This window comes from Phalacrocorax carbo, chromosome 1 (assembly GCF_963921805.1).
Source record: "Phalacrocorax carbo chromosome 1, bPhaCar2.1, whole genome shotgun sequence".
Lineage (NCBI taxonomy): Eukaryota > Metazoa > Chordata > Aves > Suliformes > Phalacrocoracidae > Phalacrocorax > Phalacrocorax carbo.
Window position 1 is genome coordinate 45,902,721 of NC_087513.1, and position 19,161 is coordinate 45,921,881.

Here is a 19,161-nt window from a genome sequence, read left to right on the forward strand (position 1 = left end):
CCGTTATTACTAGGGAGAATTTTCACAAAACTTTTAAGAGCCCCTGCTATGTTAGTTCTGCTGCTGATGGCAGTAGTGGATGGGTTAACAGATTCTTAAACTGTCTGCAGCTGATCCTCAATTGGCAAAAAATGAGCACTGTGCCAGGCTTCACTGGATCCAATGTTCTCCTCACACTGCTCCAGAGATATTGCGGATCCCTGCAGCTCTTCTGAGCAGGTCTACCTAGTCCCTGTTATCCAAACCAAACTGGAGTGTCTTGCCATCATACTCCTGGTTTCTGGAGCATCATACAGATAAAGCTGACATGGTCCTGTAGAGGAACAGTACTCATATGGTTATTGCACCACCTGTTATAGCCGGTAAAGCATGACACTTTCCAGTTGAGAATCCTTGTTTCAAGATGTTCTTCTGTCTGTTTAGTTGTTTACTCAAAGTAATGAACACATGGCAATCTTTTATCTTTAATGTATTGTTGCCATGGAATGACCACAGAACTGTACTTTTAGAAAGTTAGCATCCAGCAGATTCACCTGTTCAGTTGTCTTCCATTACTTGTGTGTACCTTTAGAGAAAACACAAAAGTGGGCTTTACAGGCAGGTGGAGTTTCTGCTGGTTGCCTGCCTGCCCTCCAGGCTGCTCCCAGCTTCTCCTGCCCTGTGTCAGGGCTTCACAGCTTCCCACTACCAGCACCAGCTGCTGCGAAGCCTCTCATTGTTCAAGGCTTCCTCTCAAGTGTGCCAGACTTTCCGCCTCAATTATATGAATGGCTGTGGATTCCTTCCAGCCCAGCAGCACTCTTGGCCTACTGAAAATGCCTCCTTTCTTTTCTCCTGGTGAAGGTGTGAGGAATAATAAAACTTCCCAGGATCCAGTTCTTCTTTTCCTGCTCTGTTGCCTCCTAAAGACCGAGCCAACTGTTATAGGGCATGCAGGCCTTTGCGGGGTTAAAAAGGGTACTGTGGCTTCCTAATGAGAAGATAGACATGACTGATGTGAACTGTATTTCCAGATGGCATACTTTTAGTAGTTTGACTTCAGATAGATACAGGGAGGGAGGTTTAGGCATGGATCAGCTCCACTGGGAGCGGAGATAGTGGAACACCCTGAGAGAAAAGAGGACACTGCTCTCGAATCTCAAAAGTATGAGAGAGCACTTCCTTGGTTACTGTAAATTGGGCAGACTTTCTCTGTTGACAGGCGATAAAAGGCTGACTCTGAGATTTGATATCAGAATTGCTGTGACATTTTTCAGCCTGCCTAGCAGAAGGCTGACCTAGCCTAAAGGTTGTGCAGAATGGAGAAATTCAAGGCAATTAATATTAACTGAATGCAAGCTGCCCTTCATTTCAGGTAGAAAGGCTCTTCAGCGTTTGCACAGAAATAGGAACACTTCTCCACATAGAGAGTTTATCCATGCATGAACTCTCTCTGGCCCTCCTGAGCTGGAAAGCTTTTTAAATCTAATTTGGGCCCCAAGCTCAATTTTCTTTGGTCGTGGTTGTTGTTGCTGCTGCTTCACTCCTTCCAGTTCCATATGCTCAGTTCATCCTTCTTGTCTGGTGCTAAGTGCAAGGCAGATATCTTATCTCTGTCCAGCTATTTGGCAAAAACTGTGTTTATTCTTTTGAGCAAAAAGCTGTCTTCCTATATTTGCTATTATATTTGTCCGTGGTCCTCCTACATATTTTAAAGACACATTTAGGTGTTTTGTTGTGCACAATTGTCAGCTTCAAGACAGGCTGTTGTCCTGAATCTTAAAGTATTCCTGCTTCAGCAGAGATTAATGCCTCCCACCTTAAACAGCAGACAAAACAAACAAAAAAAAACATATAGCATTTCCCATCCCTATGATCTCCATCAGGGGACGAAGAAAGAACGCAGGCTATTGGAATGGGGATATTTACCTGTAATACTGAAGCACAATATCAAGATGAGTTGTATAATTTGAAAACCAATTTACTCAGCTGTGGAAAACACTGAATTTCCTTTGGGAAATACATGAGAATATGTTATAGCCTTACACAAAAAAAATTACATGTGTTTTCTCATGCATTGTAGCAGCTCTGTGAAAGCAAAGATTTAACATGGTTTTGGGTGATTATGGAATACTTCAATCGCGTTCTCGATATTGTGATCCATCTTCATCTGCAGTGCCTGGCAGAAAGCTGGAAATCACGTCATTACAGTTCTCAGCTTCAGTTTTGTGAGAGTTAGATTATGGGGGTTCATTTCTACTCTTTTCTTCTGATCATACAGTTAAATATGTGAATATCTGAGACTGATTGGTTCCCTCAGTGTAATTTGTGGGATTTGGAATTTAATTAAAATGCCTTTAAGTAGCTGTTTATTTCCCATCGAGAATAATTTGCTGTACACTGGTATCCTAATCAATAAGTATTTTGTCTGTGCGAGTTCTAAATGATTGAAATGAAAATACATTTGAGTTTCTTCTGCTTACATAGATACTGTATTGCAGTAACACCATTGACTTGTTTAGAGTTGCTTCTGTTTCTCCTGCACGTAAGAGGTAAATTGGGCCCTGTAGTTCCTGATCTCTTCAAGTGAAATTATGCAAGCAGCTATGAACGCTTCTTCACATATAGTTTTTAAAACAGTAAGATGCATACCCAGAAACGCTCTGCGAAGTAAGCCAGAAACTCGTCGTCATGGTAATTTGGAGTGCTTTTCGTTTCATTTTTAGCTATGAAAATGTTTACAAATTTTCCACAAATATTAATCCATCTACAGTCTAATTATTGGCATAATGTATTTTCTGAGTCATTCATCTTCATGAACTGTAAAATGTATAGACATGCTTTTCTTTAGTGGGAGGAAGAATGTTGGAAATAAGCAACTATATACTAACTACTCTTTTCTAATTTAATTAACCTTTGGATCTTCATTAAATCATCAATTACTCTTACCAAGAGCTGTTGAAACAGTACTTTTATGCTTAACATGTAATTTGAGAGAAAGAAACTCTCTGATAATTCATGAGCTGTTTGCTTAGGCCATAGGTCTTATAAGGTTTTCTGTACGTCTGGGCGCAATCCCTTGTGCTGCTTGGAGCTGCTATTAAAGTCTTTTCTTCACATTAAAAATAGCCCAGAGTATTTTATGCACCCATTTTCCATTGTAGGCTCTGTTGCCCACAGTGTTCAAAATGTTTATGTGACTAAATCTCCAAAAAGTAAAAGACCATGTTTTCACAAAAATCATACATGTTTATTATTAGTTCAGTGATGTTTCCTGAGAAATTAGTCACCCAAGTATTAAGGTACAGGTTCTGTTTTTTTTCCAGGCACCTACCTAGATACAGAACACTGTTCTTTCAATCCCACTGGATGATTGTAATTCTCAATGGATAGGTCATAAATTCTCCAAAGAGAAGAAATTCTCACACCAAATAATACTTGAGCTATTTTATTGTCAAGACATTTATTCAGAAATTTTGTGGGACTGCACCTTAGTTAATTTGAGCGGAAATCTTAGTGTCCTCATATTTCTTTTCCTGTTTTTTTTTATATGTGTTTTTGTTATGCAAATCTGAAGTCTTTATCTGGTATGTAGATATGTGCAGTCAACCATCAAAATTATTTGAAGAAAAAAGGATGTGATGTCAACTAGGCCTGTCTCTTGGAGTGCAGATTTGTTTCATCTAGCGTTTTTCATCCACAGCTTAGTAGACTGATAACTTTTCTTTTTCTATGATTACATTTCGGTATGTAAATAGCTGTGCAGCAGTTGTGCTTGTACTCAACTATGATGTTAATTTACAGAATAATTGAGGAAATAGGTTTGCAAAACTAATTAATAGGAAGTCACGGCCTAGATTTGTACTGTTGCTTTGCATAAAAGAAATCATCATGCTTTGAGATGGTGGGAGGCAGTAGTTTGTAAGGATACAGTCTCTTTGTTGAAATTGTGGAAGTGAAGATGATGTATCATGGGTAGGCCTATATACCTGATTGTGATTGACATTCTGATAGTAATATGGCAGGGGGTACTAGGCTGCCTGCATCAGTTCCTGGAGAGAGCAAGATTGGCTTTGCCTTGTAAATGTAGCCCTCAGTGTCAATCAAAAATAAAGTGCCATGAAATATAGAACTCACAGCAGTAGATTAGAATTTCAGAAATTAAACCATCTGTTTGAACTCAATTAAAAGAGAATCCAGCAAGGTTTTTCCTAATAGAGTATTCTAGTGCTGATTCTGGAAACAGTGCAATGAATTTATTATGCAATTAGAACTGATAAGGAAGTGTTTTTAATGCTTATTAAATAAACCCAGTAGTACATTCTCAGTAGGATGTTTTGCAATAACTAACTTCCTAATTTTCTTCCTAATCTATAGTTCTGACGTATTTCTCATTCTAGGAATGATTTTTAGTTGTGGGTTGTCATATCCTGTTAGATTCCCCCACCCGCCACCCACCCCGCCCCAATTTCTGGAAACTTACATTTCTGTTTCACAAGATGGTTTTGATGCAACTGGTAATCTCCCCTACCCTCCCACACCTCCAGGTGTACTAGGTGATTGTATAGAGATAAAACCCCCTCCAATGAGGCTGGTTTTGGTCTGAGATCTGCCTGAGAAGAACTGTATGTTTGCAGACTGCTAGGAAGGGAATGGGTGGCAAGGTGTTTGGCTGAAGTAATCTTGGAATTTGTTTTTAAGAGTAACTGCAGTACCAGTTTGAATGTATTTTTCCCTGGGAAAGTTACAGTCTAGAGATCAGGTGTCTGCTAATGAGAAGATGCAGTGAGGAGGCAGTGGACAGCTTTTCATTTACGCCAAAGAGCAGTCCCTTTTTGTTGAGGCATTCTGAACCACTGTACATTGGTCAGCCCTGCATATTGCATTTACACGATTCTATTTACCACAGTTAGTTTTACTGGAGAGCAAATACACATTCAATTGTGCCTACCCTTTTGAAACAAGTCTTCCAATGTCTCTATTGCTAAGCTGAGACAGTTTTACTAACTCTTCAGGTGCTCCAGTAAAGATTGTTTCCCTGTAACAGTAAGTAACTTTAATCTGACATTATGGTTTGTAACAGTGCCTGTTGCCTCAGCATCTGGCTGCCTCAAACTCACTGAAAACAATTACAGTGTGAAAGAAAATAAAAATCTTCTCCAATATAACAACACAGTAAAAATGAAAATCCACAATAATACCCTAAATTAAATTCTATATGAAAGTTGGCTGTATGTCACTTAGATTCTGTGGGGTAAATGATTGCTAAGTTTATGGTGGAGTTCTTTGGTGGAGTTTTATTGTACCTCAGTAGTTCTACTCCATTTCTTCTCATTCTAACTGCATTTAAATACACTTAAAATTATCAGACTTATTTTTTATAATTTTTGAAAGAGAAGTACATGAACCTTCCTTAATTCTGTGCGAAAAATTCTGTTCTGATAGCTGCACGGAGGTTTTTTGTTGATTAGTTCACAAATTGGATGTTTTACCCATAACAGAAAGAAAGTGCTTTCTGAACAGAGATTATATAAATTGTACAGGAAGCAAACCTTTTGGTCTGGGTGAAAAAAAATGAGCTTTAACAAAAAGCCTGCTGGTAGGTAGGACCTGAAGTTACTTTCTGCAGAATCCTGTGGTGTTCGTATAGAATGGGTGGTATGTGTAGTGAAAATATATAATGAGAAGCAAATTAACCCGAGCCATTGACTGCAGAACTGCCTAGCAATTCTAGTGCCCTGGATTTTAGTTTGCTGCAGTCATGGAGGGCTTTTTCTGGGGAAGTTTGGAGCAAGCATCTGGTTTCACTGAGTAATTTTTGAATTTGAATTTTGGAGGCAGGAACTGAACTTTGATTTCTTGGTACTAGTCCTGCCAATATTAGTTGTCCTCTTGTGCCTTCAGAAATAATTAAACCTTTTTAAAAAGGAAAATATTATTCACAGTTTTGTTTCCTGTGCCCATTTCTTAAAAATGTAGTTTGAAGAATACAGAAAGGTGCTCTTCAATAAACAGCAGTTATTGGCATAGGCAGTATCTAGTGCAACCTTGATGTGTAGATCTACCACTGAACATGCCTTGCTGTTATTGATAGTAATTACTCACAAAGCACTGTAAGCATATGTGTCACCGATCAGACGTGGTAAATAAGGCTGCCCTAGCAGAAAGTAGTTTTATTTTTTTACAAGTCACAACCTTGTAAAAGCCTAGCAAGCAATTAGTGCCCAGTGGTCTTACTATTAGCAGTCACAAGACCAAATTTTAGAAACTACAGCCTTAAAATCTTTACGCTACAAGAATCAAAATTAAATCCTTTCGCTTACCCTGGAAGTTAATAGTTTTAATATGTACCGTAGATTTAATTGCTAAATACTATATAGGGAACACCTGCAAGTTACTGGCTGCCAAAAAATAAGGCATGAATTCTTATGAATTACACGGAGCACTGTAATTCAGCATTTTGCAAAGGACCAATAGTATGTGCCTCTTTTCTCAACTGCTGTTATAATCCTGCGGGTAAAGCTGAAGTCAATACAGTGTAGCTGTTATCTTTTTGCACTATGCAGCAGACATGGAAGTGATAAAAGCCAGATGAAAAAGGACAAAAGAGAAGAAAAAGAAAATTGATATGCAAATACTTTAAGGTTTTCCATGCAGAAATTTCAGAAAGAAAATATGAACAAGATTTTTTCAAGCATTTTCTGTTGTGTCTGCTGTCTAATGAAAATGTAGTTCCTTGAACAATACATCATCTCCGGAGTTTTGTTCTTTATTTACAAAGTTATGGAGTGAGTTTTTACTTGCAAAATTGCCTTGGAAAAAATTCCCACATGCTGAAGTTGCATTTTTGGACCAATCTGAAAATGCCTTCAGACACCGTCGATAAACCATGTTGTTATGGAAATCGTATCTCTTCATGTGATAGACATCAATTGCACTTGCCTACCAATTAAATTATTACCAATAGAGTAATAATGATTGATTCTGTTGTCTAGGGAAAGTTAGCTGGAAGAAAATGTGTCTATGGAAGAGTGGAATGAAAGCTAAAATTCATCCTAAAGCATCCTACAATGCCTAATAAACTCCTTGTCTTTTCTTTTTTCCTGTTTCTGTATTGCTCTAATATCACGCTTTTTCTGTGAGCTGTCTTAATAGTGATTGTGCATGATATAAGCCTTGAACAAATTAGCAAGATTCTCATTCGTTGTGCTCAGAGCAAGAATGTCAAGTTGCATAATGGTTTACGCAGTGTGCCTGAAAGCTATGCCTTACAACTGCAGATACCTAAATAGTTTTGGAAAACATACAGCAATATCAATATTAATCTAGTTCTCAAGCGTTTAATTCAGCTGACTACACTTGTCAGCCAAAAGTGCAAAGCCTTGTTTGACACTTCACATTCATTTGAGCAACTTGAGTCAAAACACTGGAAATCTTGTGATTTTGAGATTTCCTTAATTAGAACTTAGCTGACTTTTCAAAGCCAGCAATGAAAACTTTTTCCTTCTGAAATTTCAGTAGTTGGCTATTGGAAGCTCTAATGCACTGCTTCATATGCCTGTGACTATCATCTTGATAAACTATACAACCTTCTCCGGGTGCTGATGTATTTAATCAGTATCTAGGCAAAAAATACATGGAAAATGCATTCACTCTCAGCAGTCATTTTTATTTTCCAATGATATTTTATTTGATTGAAAAAAAATTGAATATAATTTAGTGCTAGTAATACATACTGTGAGTATAATTGTGATCATAATCTCAGATGATCTGTAGATTAGAGTTTTCTGTGAAGATTAGCCAGTTTTTATTTTTGTATTATGGACAGCTATTCTAGTCAGCCCTGCATATGTGCTGCTGGGTGAAGTAGAGTATATTAATGTTTCTTTTAACACTTTAAATTTCTTTTATATTAAAAGTGGGGTTTATCTTTAGGCAGTAACACAAAGCCATTTATGTTTTCTGGTTTCCAAGGTTTAGAAAGGAAGTGTGTGCAAAAATGCATTTACTAACAGATTCAATTTCATTTAAAAAAACCCTTACTTTTTCTTAATAGTACAAAATTCTGTTACTGAAAGATTTTGAGCAAATTCTGTTTGTCAGTATGGTAGTACAGATGACATTTCTATTCAGTAAGTTTCTCACACACTGGGAGTACAGACCTCCTAATTAGTATGCCGCGTACTGGTGTTAGATAAGGTAAAGAAGTTGTTAAATGTTTTATACCATAATTGTAGCTATGTATTAAAATTATAAATTGCAGGCATCAGAACATAGTTGGATTTATATAAACAAAAATTAAGTCATCTGAATATTTTTTAAAATGAAATCCTAAAGTGTTAGGAAAATTGGCTAAGATTATCATATCCTATATTGATGACAACACTTGAGCTGGAAAGCTAAGAAGTTTAATTAGAAACACTTTGAGGCCTGGAAATTTTTTTTATTTTCTTTTTTCTTAAATATAACCATAATATTAAATACTTATAACGTATGTTCCTGTTTAGCTTTTATTATGGTCACAGAAGTATGTTATCTAAAAATGTCCATCACGGTTTCTATATAAACTGAGAGTGATTACTAGGAGATTTTTGTAAGCATAAATCGAAGCAATTGATGCATGGCCATCAGGGGAAAAATCTAGATACACAGAAGTTACAAATGTAAGTACATTTTTGTGGGACTTTTTCAGCTGTTGTTATTATCTGCATCCTTTACCAGTTATAACACATACTTTTGTTATCTTCCTGATATATAAATTGTATACAGTGAATCTATATAAAGGCCAATGGTAGATAGCTTTTCAGCAGCAAGATGTAACATATATCTACATATGCTTGTTTGGTTTTGGATAACTGTGTTTTTAAAACTCTGAGCAGTCTCTGATGTGTAAGATGAAAAAGATGTTGAGGAAAAAAATCTCCACTGGCTCGAGAACATTGTTGCTAAAATGTCCCCTATTGATGTGATAATTTGAGAAACAAAGTAGACTGCTTGCTGCTTCCTTCCCATGCCAAGTCTAGAACTCTTCCGCGACTCACAGCTGTGGGTGTCCTTAATGACGCCGATGTCTAAATCTACAAGCAAACTGAATAATTCTACAGCTTGCATGTGGGTGAAAATTCCCATATCTGCCACCTAAATATAAAAATAAGTTTAAAAACTCTTCCTTCACTTTTTAATTTCTGGTTTTAAATGTACATATCCTGTAGTTTGCAATTTTAGTGTTTGGAATTGCCAGTGTTTGAAAGCACACAAGATTAGATGCATGCAAACAATCTCCATGTATTATTCTCCTTTCACCAGGCAGCTTAAAGTGTCATCTGCTTTGAAAGTCTGGATGAAAATGTCCAAATGTAAAATAACTAAAAAATTATTTAAATATAGTTTTATATATATGTATAAAATTAAAAAAGTACATGACCTAACATTTATGTAGCATCATCAGTTGTTAAGGTGACCAGCTATTATCTGGTGCTATTCTTCTGCCTTATTAAATTGATATATTATCCTAACATGAGACTATTACATAAACAGTATTCAACAGAAGCTATCTATTTTTCCTATCTACTTTATTTTTTGTGTGTTTTCTTTTTCGATGCACTTTTTTTTTTTCCCTGGAGGGTGTTCATCTTCCCTGGAGGTTAACAATTTGTTACTTTGATGAACAAAATATGAACAGAGCACTAAATGAAGCCTCTTTCTGTGTAATGACATATTAGTAAATAATAACTAAGGTTGTTCTATATCAGCGTTAACAACGTGATACTTTTAGAAATGATGAGTGAATCCAAGGATCCACTCCCCCAAGAGCCTAGGCTTATTGTTAGTTGGATTTATATAGCTATGTATGTTAGTCAATCTTAAGGTAATTAGACTGGGACGCAGGCTTCCTTTGCAGCAGAGACATTTAGGTCCATTTCTAATACAACTGTGGAAACTGTGGTCTTCGCAATGTTTATTCAAATTAGTACTTGCAGGAAGAATGCTTTTCTCTCCATTTCCCCGCTTTACTATTTAAGCTGAAAGCTATTGTCAACACAAGAGCATACCTACAGAAACTGATCATGAGCAGACTTGCAATTTAATTAATATACTTAACTGTTGTAGAGGAAAATTTGCAGAGTATTCTTCCATTTTAAGAGTTTGCAAATATGCTGATTTTTTTTGTTTTTCAGCAGAAATGCTGAATGCTTTGCTGTCTGGTCTGATGGCACAGGAAATCCCTCTCAACTCTGAATTTTATTCTTTTTTTATTCTCTCTGATCCATATAGTTTGCCATACATCCTGTCTCTTGTTCCAGAGTGCTTTTTGCACCAAGTTATCTGTTCTTAGACAACTTACCCTTGTCATCTTATCCAGCTCACTGGAGATCAGCATCTTAGCTGTGATTCATGTGCTGTTTGGAACAAAATACCAGACATGACATATATGCAAACTGCAGTTCTTAAGAAGCCTTATAGCATAGAGAACCAGGTAGAAACATGAGTCCCTGGAAGGAATAACTGACACTTGGCTTATCTGACAACACTAGGTCGCTCCTATAAAAAGGTCTACTTCCATGTGTCACTGCTGAATTTACAGTGTTGTCAATGTATTGCACTGGAGAGTAAGATCCAGTTGGCAGCAACCACCTCGCTGCATGTCCCTCCCCTGCCTCTCCTTCTGCCTCCTCTGCCCATCCCCACGCTTTAAAGTAGTGTGCTTGCATCTTGGGGCAACTCCTAGGTCATGGTTTTACTCAAAAGTTGTGAGGTCTGTGAAAAGCAAGTGCCACCCCTGAAACAATTCTGTTGTCCACAGTTATCTTTAGCGATAAAAAAGGAGCTGTTGACATTTTGATTGCTCCAGTAAATACTATGCTGTGCTACAGCAGTTAACACCAGTAATAAAAGTTCAAGTGCAAATTCTTGCCATCCTGTAGGAGGATAAAAAAGTCATGACAGCACATTATCCCATGGTCACTGATAAGATGAAGCAGTCCACCATGCTTTACTTCCATGCTTAGTGAGCCATTCTACAACTAATACTCTGCTACTTCACTCCTCAGTCATCGTACCTTCTATGTATCCTCAGTTATCAGAGGGAAATATCCGAATTCTTCACCCACACTTAACTAGAATTTCTGGGATTAATTATTCACACGTGAATGATATTTTGTGTCCTCCTTTAAGTATGGACTTCACTCAGCAGGAACGCTTAAAAGAACAAGTGCCCTTAATTGCACTGTTTTAAAACAAAACACTTAGCCTCTGTGTTTCTGATGAGTTGGCCACGTTGATTACAGTATTCATTAAACAGTCCCAGGGTTGTTTTGAAACAACTACAAGATCATGCACTGCAGTAATTCATTAAGAGCAAGACAAATATTGGCAACATCTTTTCAGTGAGTGACCTTTTAAAATGGCTAAGTGAGAAGTAGCTTGCACTTGTGATTCTACTGGAGTAAAAATTGGCATTTTCCTTATAAGTACCCCGGCAGCAACAAAATGCACTTTTATCTCAGAATCTGCTGCCCTGGCCTCTGTGGTGTTGAGCAGAGAAGGTCATCTGTAAGCAGAGCTTTGGGGAAAACAATTTCAGATTTCGTTGCTTGTGTTTGGGCAGTTGTTTTTTCATTTTTGTCTACCATGCAAGAGGTGTTTTTGAGCTAGGTCAAGTGTCTGTGTATTTGTCTCTCTCCCTGTAACTTCTTAGGCATATATAGGAGTAAATTTGTCTTCTTCTGTTTGGCACTGTTCTGATACGGTATTTGCTATATGTGGAGCCAGAGATGATGAACAGGGAATCAGTTCATCTTCTGTGTCATTAAAATTCATTCTGTTTATGGGTCCAATACTGTACTTGATTACATTAGTGTAACCCCAAAATACTACCCAGAATTATTTTGAATTCTTTGCAGATTCCATAGTTCTCTAATTTTAGAGAGGACTTTAATTTGCATAAACATTTTTTGATGCCCCAAGGCTATCCTTTTATTTTGGTAGTATAGAGAAAGTTTGAAAGAATTGTCATATATGTAAACCAAAAACACCTCAGGCAACTAAATGCGTTTCTTCTATCATTGTGTTACTCATTAACTACTCTGTTATTCCTCTCCCCTCCTCACCACAAGCACCTCCCCCAGGCCCCCAAAAAAACACTGAGGAAACAAACACGCCATGACAAAAACGCTAATAAAGGGAATAATTCCCAATAGAGCATAAAAGACAGCATTTATAACCCTGATAGAAATGCCAGTCAGCTTTTTTTGATGTAAAGCATCTGTCTCCAAAAGGAAATGAAGGCAGGCCTGTTTCTCCTTTCAAGTCTCTGTAGTAGTAGGTGGTGTCATTTGTTATACAGTGCTACAAGTCCCATGTTATTGCACTGGTAGCTGCCGACTGCCTTTGTTAACATACTGAAAAGTTTTATCAGCTGTCTCTAATAAAAGATAATATATGTGAAGAAAAACTATAGCAAATGTTTCTTGCTCTCTTGTCCTCAGACCATCATTTATAGGTGTCAGAGAGCAATGGCGCTGATGTATAATCTTGCAGTCACCCAAAATTCTTGTCATTGTTACAATAAACTGTAGATATTGGGGTGGCCGATACCCTAGAAAGTTAGGGAGTAGTCTTTCCAAAATTCTGTGCACTTCCTCGTTTGAAAGACGGAGGACTTGGAATGAACTTTCAGCACTACCTGAAATGAGTTATCAGTTCACATTTTCCATTGACATATTTGTTTAGAGCAATAATGGCCTCAAATTTGTTGGGTCTCCAGGAAATCAGGAATGATGTGTAGAAGTTGGAAATTTTCAAGTTCAGTTAAAAGGCATGCAGTTTATTCTTTTTCTAGATGTTTTTGTTACTTGCTATAGTGAAATGATATATCAAATTAAAGACATGATGGCAGAAGAGTTTTTCTTAGCTAGGCTTATGTATATGATGTTCTTTAGAGTGCTTGATTAGTACCATACACATACCATATTTTCAGGGGGTGTGAAGAAAATGGAGAGGAATTCTGGAAACTGTATGAGACAACTGTGTTACTTCCCACACAATAAGTTTGTGGATGCTGTAGAATTAGCCCTGAGCACATTTTAATGTGTGTCTTATTTAGGATGAGTTTTTCTAGGTTTAAGGTTTTTTTAATCCTTATCCATTGTAAGCTTTGTCTACATGCAAATGTACACACATAGTTATATTTCAAGTGAGAAGACAGTTCTGTGTCAATAACTGTGCTCTTGAAAAAAGCTGTTTGATTCATAAACTCTAATTAGATAAACAAGGAGCACAATTAGTGGGAATGGACTATCCTACTCATGATTTGAGAAAATTCTCTCAAACAATCTTAAATCTAAAAGTAAATGAATAAATAAAATATGTGAATATTTAGACACCCATCCATATACAGTGGAGCTGTTTTCCAATCATTCTTGCATTGCTTCAATTAGCACCCAGTACATCTGTAATTAAGGAGTATATTATTCCAAACTATATTATTCCAAATTATTGCAAAGGTGGAGCTATGATAATGTTGCAGCCAATATATGTTGTCCATAGCAAAAATTACATGTCAGGGGCTTAGTTTTCTTTCTCTGTACAGAATATGACTGAAAATGAAGTTTTGGAGAGTATTTAACTGGGAAGACTTTATAAAATCCAGCTGTAGGATTTTTTTGTTTTGATTTTTAGTAGAACCAAGTAACTGACTTAGTAGGGTGGTGGAAATAATCTGTCAGGGTAAAGCAAGAAAAATTAAATCTAAAAATAACATCTTCTGATTCCACTGCATTAACATTTTGATGTTTACAATAGGGAGGGCTGAACTCGTTTTGCTTGATTTTGAAACTCTGGAAGCCAGTTGTTCTGAAAATTTGATGTGTTGCAGTTCTTCATGAGATTTTGTGATGCGTATGTGAACAGGTGAAAAGAAGCAGGAAGAAAGCTGAAAAAATATGAAATATTTGTAGGATATAAAGCTAGGGAATTTTCTGAACAACATTTCCACTACAAAATTGAGGTTCTGGACACAGGAATTATGGAGCATTTTTTTGAAGCTTGATTCAGAAGGATATGAATAATGAGTTTAACTTGCTAGTGGAGAGGTTTGGAACATAGTAAGTCTTCCTCAACCTAATGACTTCCTATTACCACGTCAGTCTGGGAGACCAACTATACTGCATTTTTATTGGTTCTACCTACCATATTTTCCTGAAATTATTGTCACTGAAGGGCTTCTAAAGCATGCCAACACCCCCACGCAGTAGCCTGAAGCTGAGTTTCCATGTGGCTTCACATTTTGAGTATCTCATTTTGATCAGAACACTGGTGAGTGGTGTCTTGAAACACTTCTCTGAGGCAAAGCTATGTGACTTCGAAAGTGAGTGTTCCTGAAGCTCATTGGAGATAATAGTGTCCTGAGAGGGAGAACCTCAGTGACCTTTGTGTAGTATTTTTCTCCTTGCTTCTTTGAAATGCAAGGTACTGGTTTGGCAGATGCCTTTACTGTGCTCTCACTAGCATGTGAATACCTTAGGTAGTTGCAAAAAGGTAAGTTAGACTGTTCTCTTCAGCGTCGTAAATCTGCTTTTCTGCCCCTGTAATATTTGTTACCTCCAATAACCAGGCATGTTTAATTGTCATGACCAACCTATTATTTCTTAATGGAATGATCTAAAGATGGAAAATAAAAACAAGAAACATTTTTTCTTAGCTAAGGATGGAAAAATTGTTAGTAGCGTAAGAAGCTTTTTAATGGATTTGTTATGAAATTTTCACATCTTTGTTATTAAAATAGCATGTTTCCACCATTGTTAATTTAATTCAGTCATTCATTAAGAAATAATTGCTACAACCTGAGTCTAAATGGATATCCTAGGACCCCTGAACATCCTTAGCATCTGAAAACAGAATGTATTTTCTACTAGTTATAATTAAGACAAAGAGAAAAAAGGAATGAGTTCCAATGTGTTAACTATTCCCAATGATTATAAACTCTTTATTGGCAATGGGTTCAATTAAAATTAAATTCCTGTCTTTAATCCGCTCTTGGATTACTTTAATTTTCTCTTGGAAACTGTGCTATGCCGACATTACCACATGTAAAGCTTTATGAGTTCTGTGTTTTCTCATTAAAGAGAGAAGTCTATGTCTGTAGACACCAGAGCTTGCCCTGTTTAAAGCACAAAGTATACAGCAGCTGTTCAGAAACTTTTTCTTGTTATCTCTATTTGCTTAAATTGCTAAATTGCTTCCATGAAAAGACTGCAAGCATAAGGGAATAATTTGTGTAAGTGGAAGAATATTGTCTGAAAATAAAAACTGAAAATATTTCTAATATTTCCCCTTCCCTTGTTTTTTGCACCAGTATCCAGCTGCCCTAATGAATCTTGGAGCCATTCTCCATCTGAATGGTAAACTGAAAGAGGCTGAAGAAAACTACCTCCTTGCTCTTCAACTTAAACCTGATGACGTCATCACTCAGTCCAATCTTCGCAAATTGTGGAATATCATGGAGAAACAAGGTTTGAAGACATCCAAAACAGGAAGATGAACACTCTGAACTTTTTTTTTCTTAAATTGATTAAAACCATGAACTAGAACTTCCACACAGTTGTCCAGTCAGAGAACTCATTGGACTTGACTGCAAGGATCAGAGGTCTTAATTGCTGCTAGGAGAATCTATTCTGCTTTTTTGGCATAAGTTTTTTTGCAAGATAAATAGAAAAAGGGAGACTTTGAGATATTCATGAAGGACTTGTTACCCCACAAAAATATTTAGAACCATAGCACTTGAGAGAAGGTGTTTTGGCATATTTGGTAAATCATTTGAAATCCCATATTGCTAACTTTTGGGTGGGTACCTGAAATGTATACGGTCATAGAAATACTAAGGGAAAATTGTCCAGTATACACTCAGCCATATGGGAGTAAAAATGGTAATAGTAGGTTAAAGTATTCTGCTGATACTGTAACTCATTAAAATATATACTAAATCCAGTGTGTTTGCATTTTGTCTTAATGCTGCTGTATCTCACTTTAGGACCACTTGCTTACCAATTTCACAGCTTATATGGCCAATTGTGGTTTTTGGTTTGGTTTTTTTTTTTCCAAACCTGTCACTTGTGATTAGATGCCAGCATTCATAATTGTTTACTGAGGCTATGCGTACTATTTCAGCTTGTTAAGTTTTAACGCTGTTTTCTTGAGATACAGTCAAAAGGCTGTGGGCTAGGCAGAATGTGCAAGGAACTGCTCATATTCTACATCAAATGTATATGTAGAGTGGTAAAATACCCAAAACCAAAAAAGTCCAGAGGTGTCATTTAGCAATACAAGCAAGGCTGATGTGTGCCCTGATATCAAATGAGTGTGGTCAGCCTGTCATCTTAAGAAAATAAAAAAAGGGTACTATAGAACAATGTGATTGACTCTGTTCACATTGCTCTCAGATAAGACCAGCTCGAAACTGGTATTTCTGCAATAACTCAGCCAAGTGAGATTTGAAAACATTAGTGCTTGGATATGCTACAAATAAGACTTCATGAGCAACTCAAGAGAAAAGGGAACGTTATACATTGGTGAGGCTGGCAAATAACAGAAGGGACTGGAATAGATCATGCTTAAGACTATGTAACGGTGAGAAATTTGTAACGGTGGTTGCCAGTTACTTTTCATAGTGGTGGTGTTTTGAAAGTATTACCTGTTCAGACTCTAACCAAATATTAGCATTCTGTTTATATTCTGACATGTGCTAGCAGCAGAGCTGTCAAATACCTAAATATGCTTTTGGTGAGGTTGAATTTCTTCCTGTTTCAGAATGATTTCGCCTAGTTACTGTTTTAGTCTTCAGTTTTTAAATGTAAAAATAATTTATTTTAAATTGCAGTGTATTGAAGCTTTAGTCAGTTTTTTTCCAGGCCATTTGTTAACTGCTTTCTTTCTTTGGAAAAAGTATTATTGCTTGTAAGAAAATTTACTATTTCATTTAATGACCTGTTGGTATCTGCTTCAGTGTTCTTTTCATAATGGTAGATATAATGTTGAAGTGGTAGAGCACCTTGAACTGAAGCTTCTTCAGGATCTTCTGTTAAAAACTATTACTGAGAAAGGATTTGGGGTGGGGGTTTTTTGCTTATTAACTGTTGAGCACCATTCCAACGAAACTGTAGAGAAGAACACTTTGCTGTATTTATTTATTTATTACTCAACTGCAGCAACGTTACCTGCCATTAACACAACAGTCTGTAAGTGTTACTATTTCTTTTATTTGGTTTTCCTTGCATTTTTTGTGCTTAGTGTGTGTACCTAATGGGAAAGGGGACACTTGAGTTATACTCCACCTTCTTGGTCATTTTCCCCGTACAGTTGGATTTTAAATCTGTATTGAAATAGATTGGAGTGTAGCAGTTTCAAAGTCAGTATGGTAAAAAATTGTAGTGGTGTGTGTTTCCTTTTCTTTGCTCTTGCTCGCTAAAATACCCTAAGTTGCTGAGTTTACAACTGGCCTACCAGAAGGGCCAGAAGGGCAAGATTGTTTGGTTTTGTGGAGTGTGTCAAGTTTTTCTCAAATAATGTTATGGCTGGAAAAGCAAAATTGAAGGGTCAAAAGTTGAATTTCTACTCTATCATTGAAACCAGTGTTAGAACACAATGGTAGCTTGAACGTATTCTCCTGCTTTACTGACTTTCTGGAAAAAGTATAGAAATAAATTAGATAGTAACTATATCTGAACTCAGTATAAAACTGTGGTATCCTGCAGCTTTATTTGCTCAACTGCCATCAGACTTCGATGGCTTCATGGTCTTAACCATTCACTATGTTATTTGTCTCCTTCAACTTGTACTCATTCTTGTTTAGTAATTTTTATTCAATGCACAAAAGGGGGAAAAGGGGAGCACTCCTGTGATGCAGTGTCATGTTTGCATTTATAACTGGTTTTGTTTGTTTCTTTAAAAAAAAAAAAACACCAAAAGAAAACAAAGAAAAAAGGACTAGCATAAATTTAACAAGAATGTCCCTGAATACATTTTTTTAATATAGGTCTGGGCTTGACAACTTTCTTCTTTTGGGAAAAATTTAAAACATGTTTAAAATATGTCTCTCTGCTCAGGGATTTATGGTGGATTATTGCAGACAGTGCTAAAAAAATAAAAGAGCACAAGACAAGTTTACTAAATTAAAATTTTATTTTTTGAAAAACTGTTATTTGTATAAATTATCAGATTTGTAGGCTTTCCTTTTTGTAGAAATAATTGTTTATGTGCCAGATAAGAGAATTTCGATTTTGTTTTCAATAATAAAGCATTGATAACTAATACACTGTGCATTCCTTTATCTGTTACTGTCACAACACTTTTTTTTTTTTTTTAATTATTTTAATTTAGTGAGTTATATTGACTGGTTTATGTGTGGGACAACTGTACAGCGTGAGTACCACCTATCACAGCTGGCTTTCTTCTATGCTCTATTGCAATTATACTTCAGCTGATATTTTCAAAAAGGTCCTCTGGAAACATTTCTTAATATTTCTACTCACACAATCTAGCCAAAGAGGTATGGTAACAATTATATTTGATTGTTGTTTCTAAGCTCTATGGGAATAAAAGCTGATTAATACAATATATTTATAAATTATTTTTATATTGACATACAAGCATGGTGTCAGTAAAAATGCTTCTAAAATGTATAATTGGCTAAAAAAGCTGGAAAGAAGACTTCGCTTACATACATGGTCTTTTTGGTGTCTGAGATCACCTTTCTCTCGTGCTGCAATGTCACACAATCAGTTTCAAATCTGCTGCCTTCCTGTGCAGGAGATGTTATGAAGTGACACGATTCTTTGACCTTTTGGTTTTCTCTTCATCTTCTATGGACAGAGCCTTCTTAGCTCGATGGACCTAACACTAATATTCTCATACCTTCCTCGTTCTGTTGCATTCAGGTCCTATGCATTGATAGATTTGCTCTACAGCTGAAAAACATTGATGGGCATGAGTCGAGCGCTAGAGAGGCTTTGGGTCACAGACTTCCAAATTCAACTGTCATGCCTTACTTTTATCAAAGGTCAGCCTTGCCTTTAGACGAGTCATTCCTTGCCTAAGTAGTTTTTGATAAAATGGCAGGTGATGTATACGGAGCATGCAAAGAATAATCTGATCTGTGTCCCTCCCTTCTCATGGAAGTGGAGTCTA

The 19,161-nt window shown here is 36.6% G+C and overlaps 1 protein-coding gene across 2 annotated transcripts in view; it reads left to right on the forward strand.

Annotated features, from left to right (window-relative positions):
• The window catches only part of TMTC2 (transmembrane O-mannosyltransferase targeting cadherins 2), a 260,675-nt gene extending 242,390 nt beyond the window's left edge, over positions 1-18,285 (forward strand). For both annotated transcript variants that reach the window (XM_064450359.1, XM_064450367.1), the window contains one exon: positions 15,335-18,285. In XM_064450359.1, the coding sequence (XP_064306429.1) occupies positions 15,335-15,520 (186 nt within the window). In that variant the 3' untranslated portion in view covers positions 15,521-18,285. The remainder of the gene's footprint in view (positions 1-15,334) is intronic.
• The last annotated feature ends 876 nt before the right edge of the window (positions 18,286-19,161 follow it).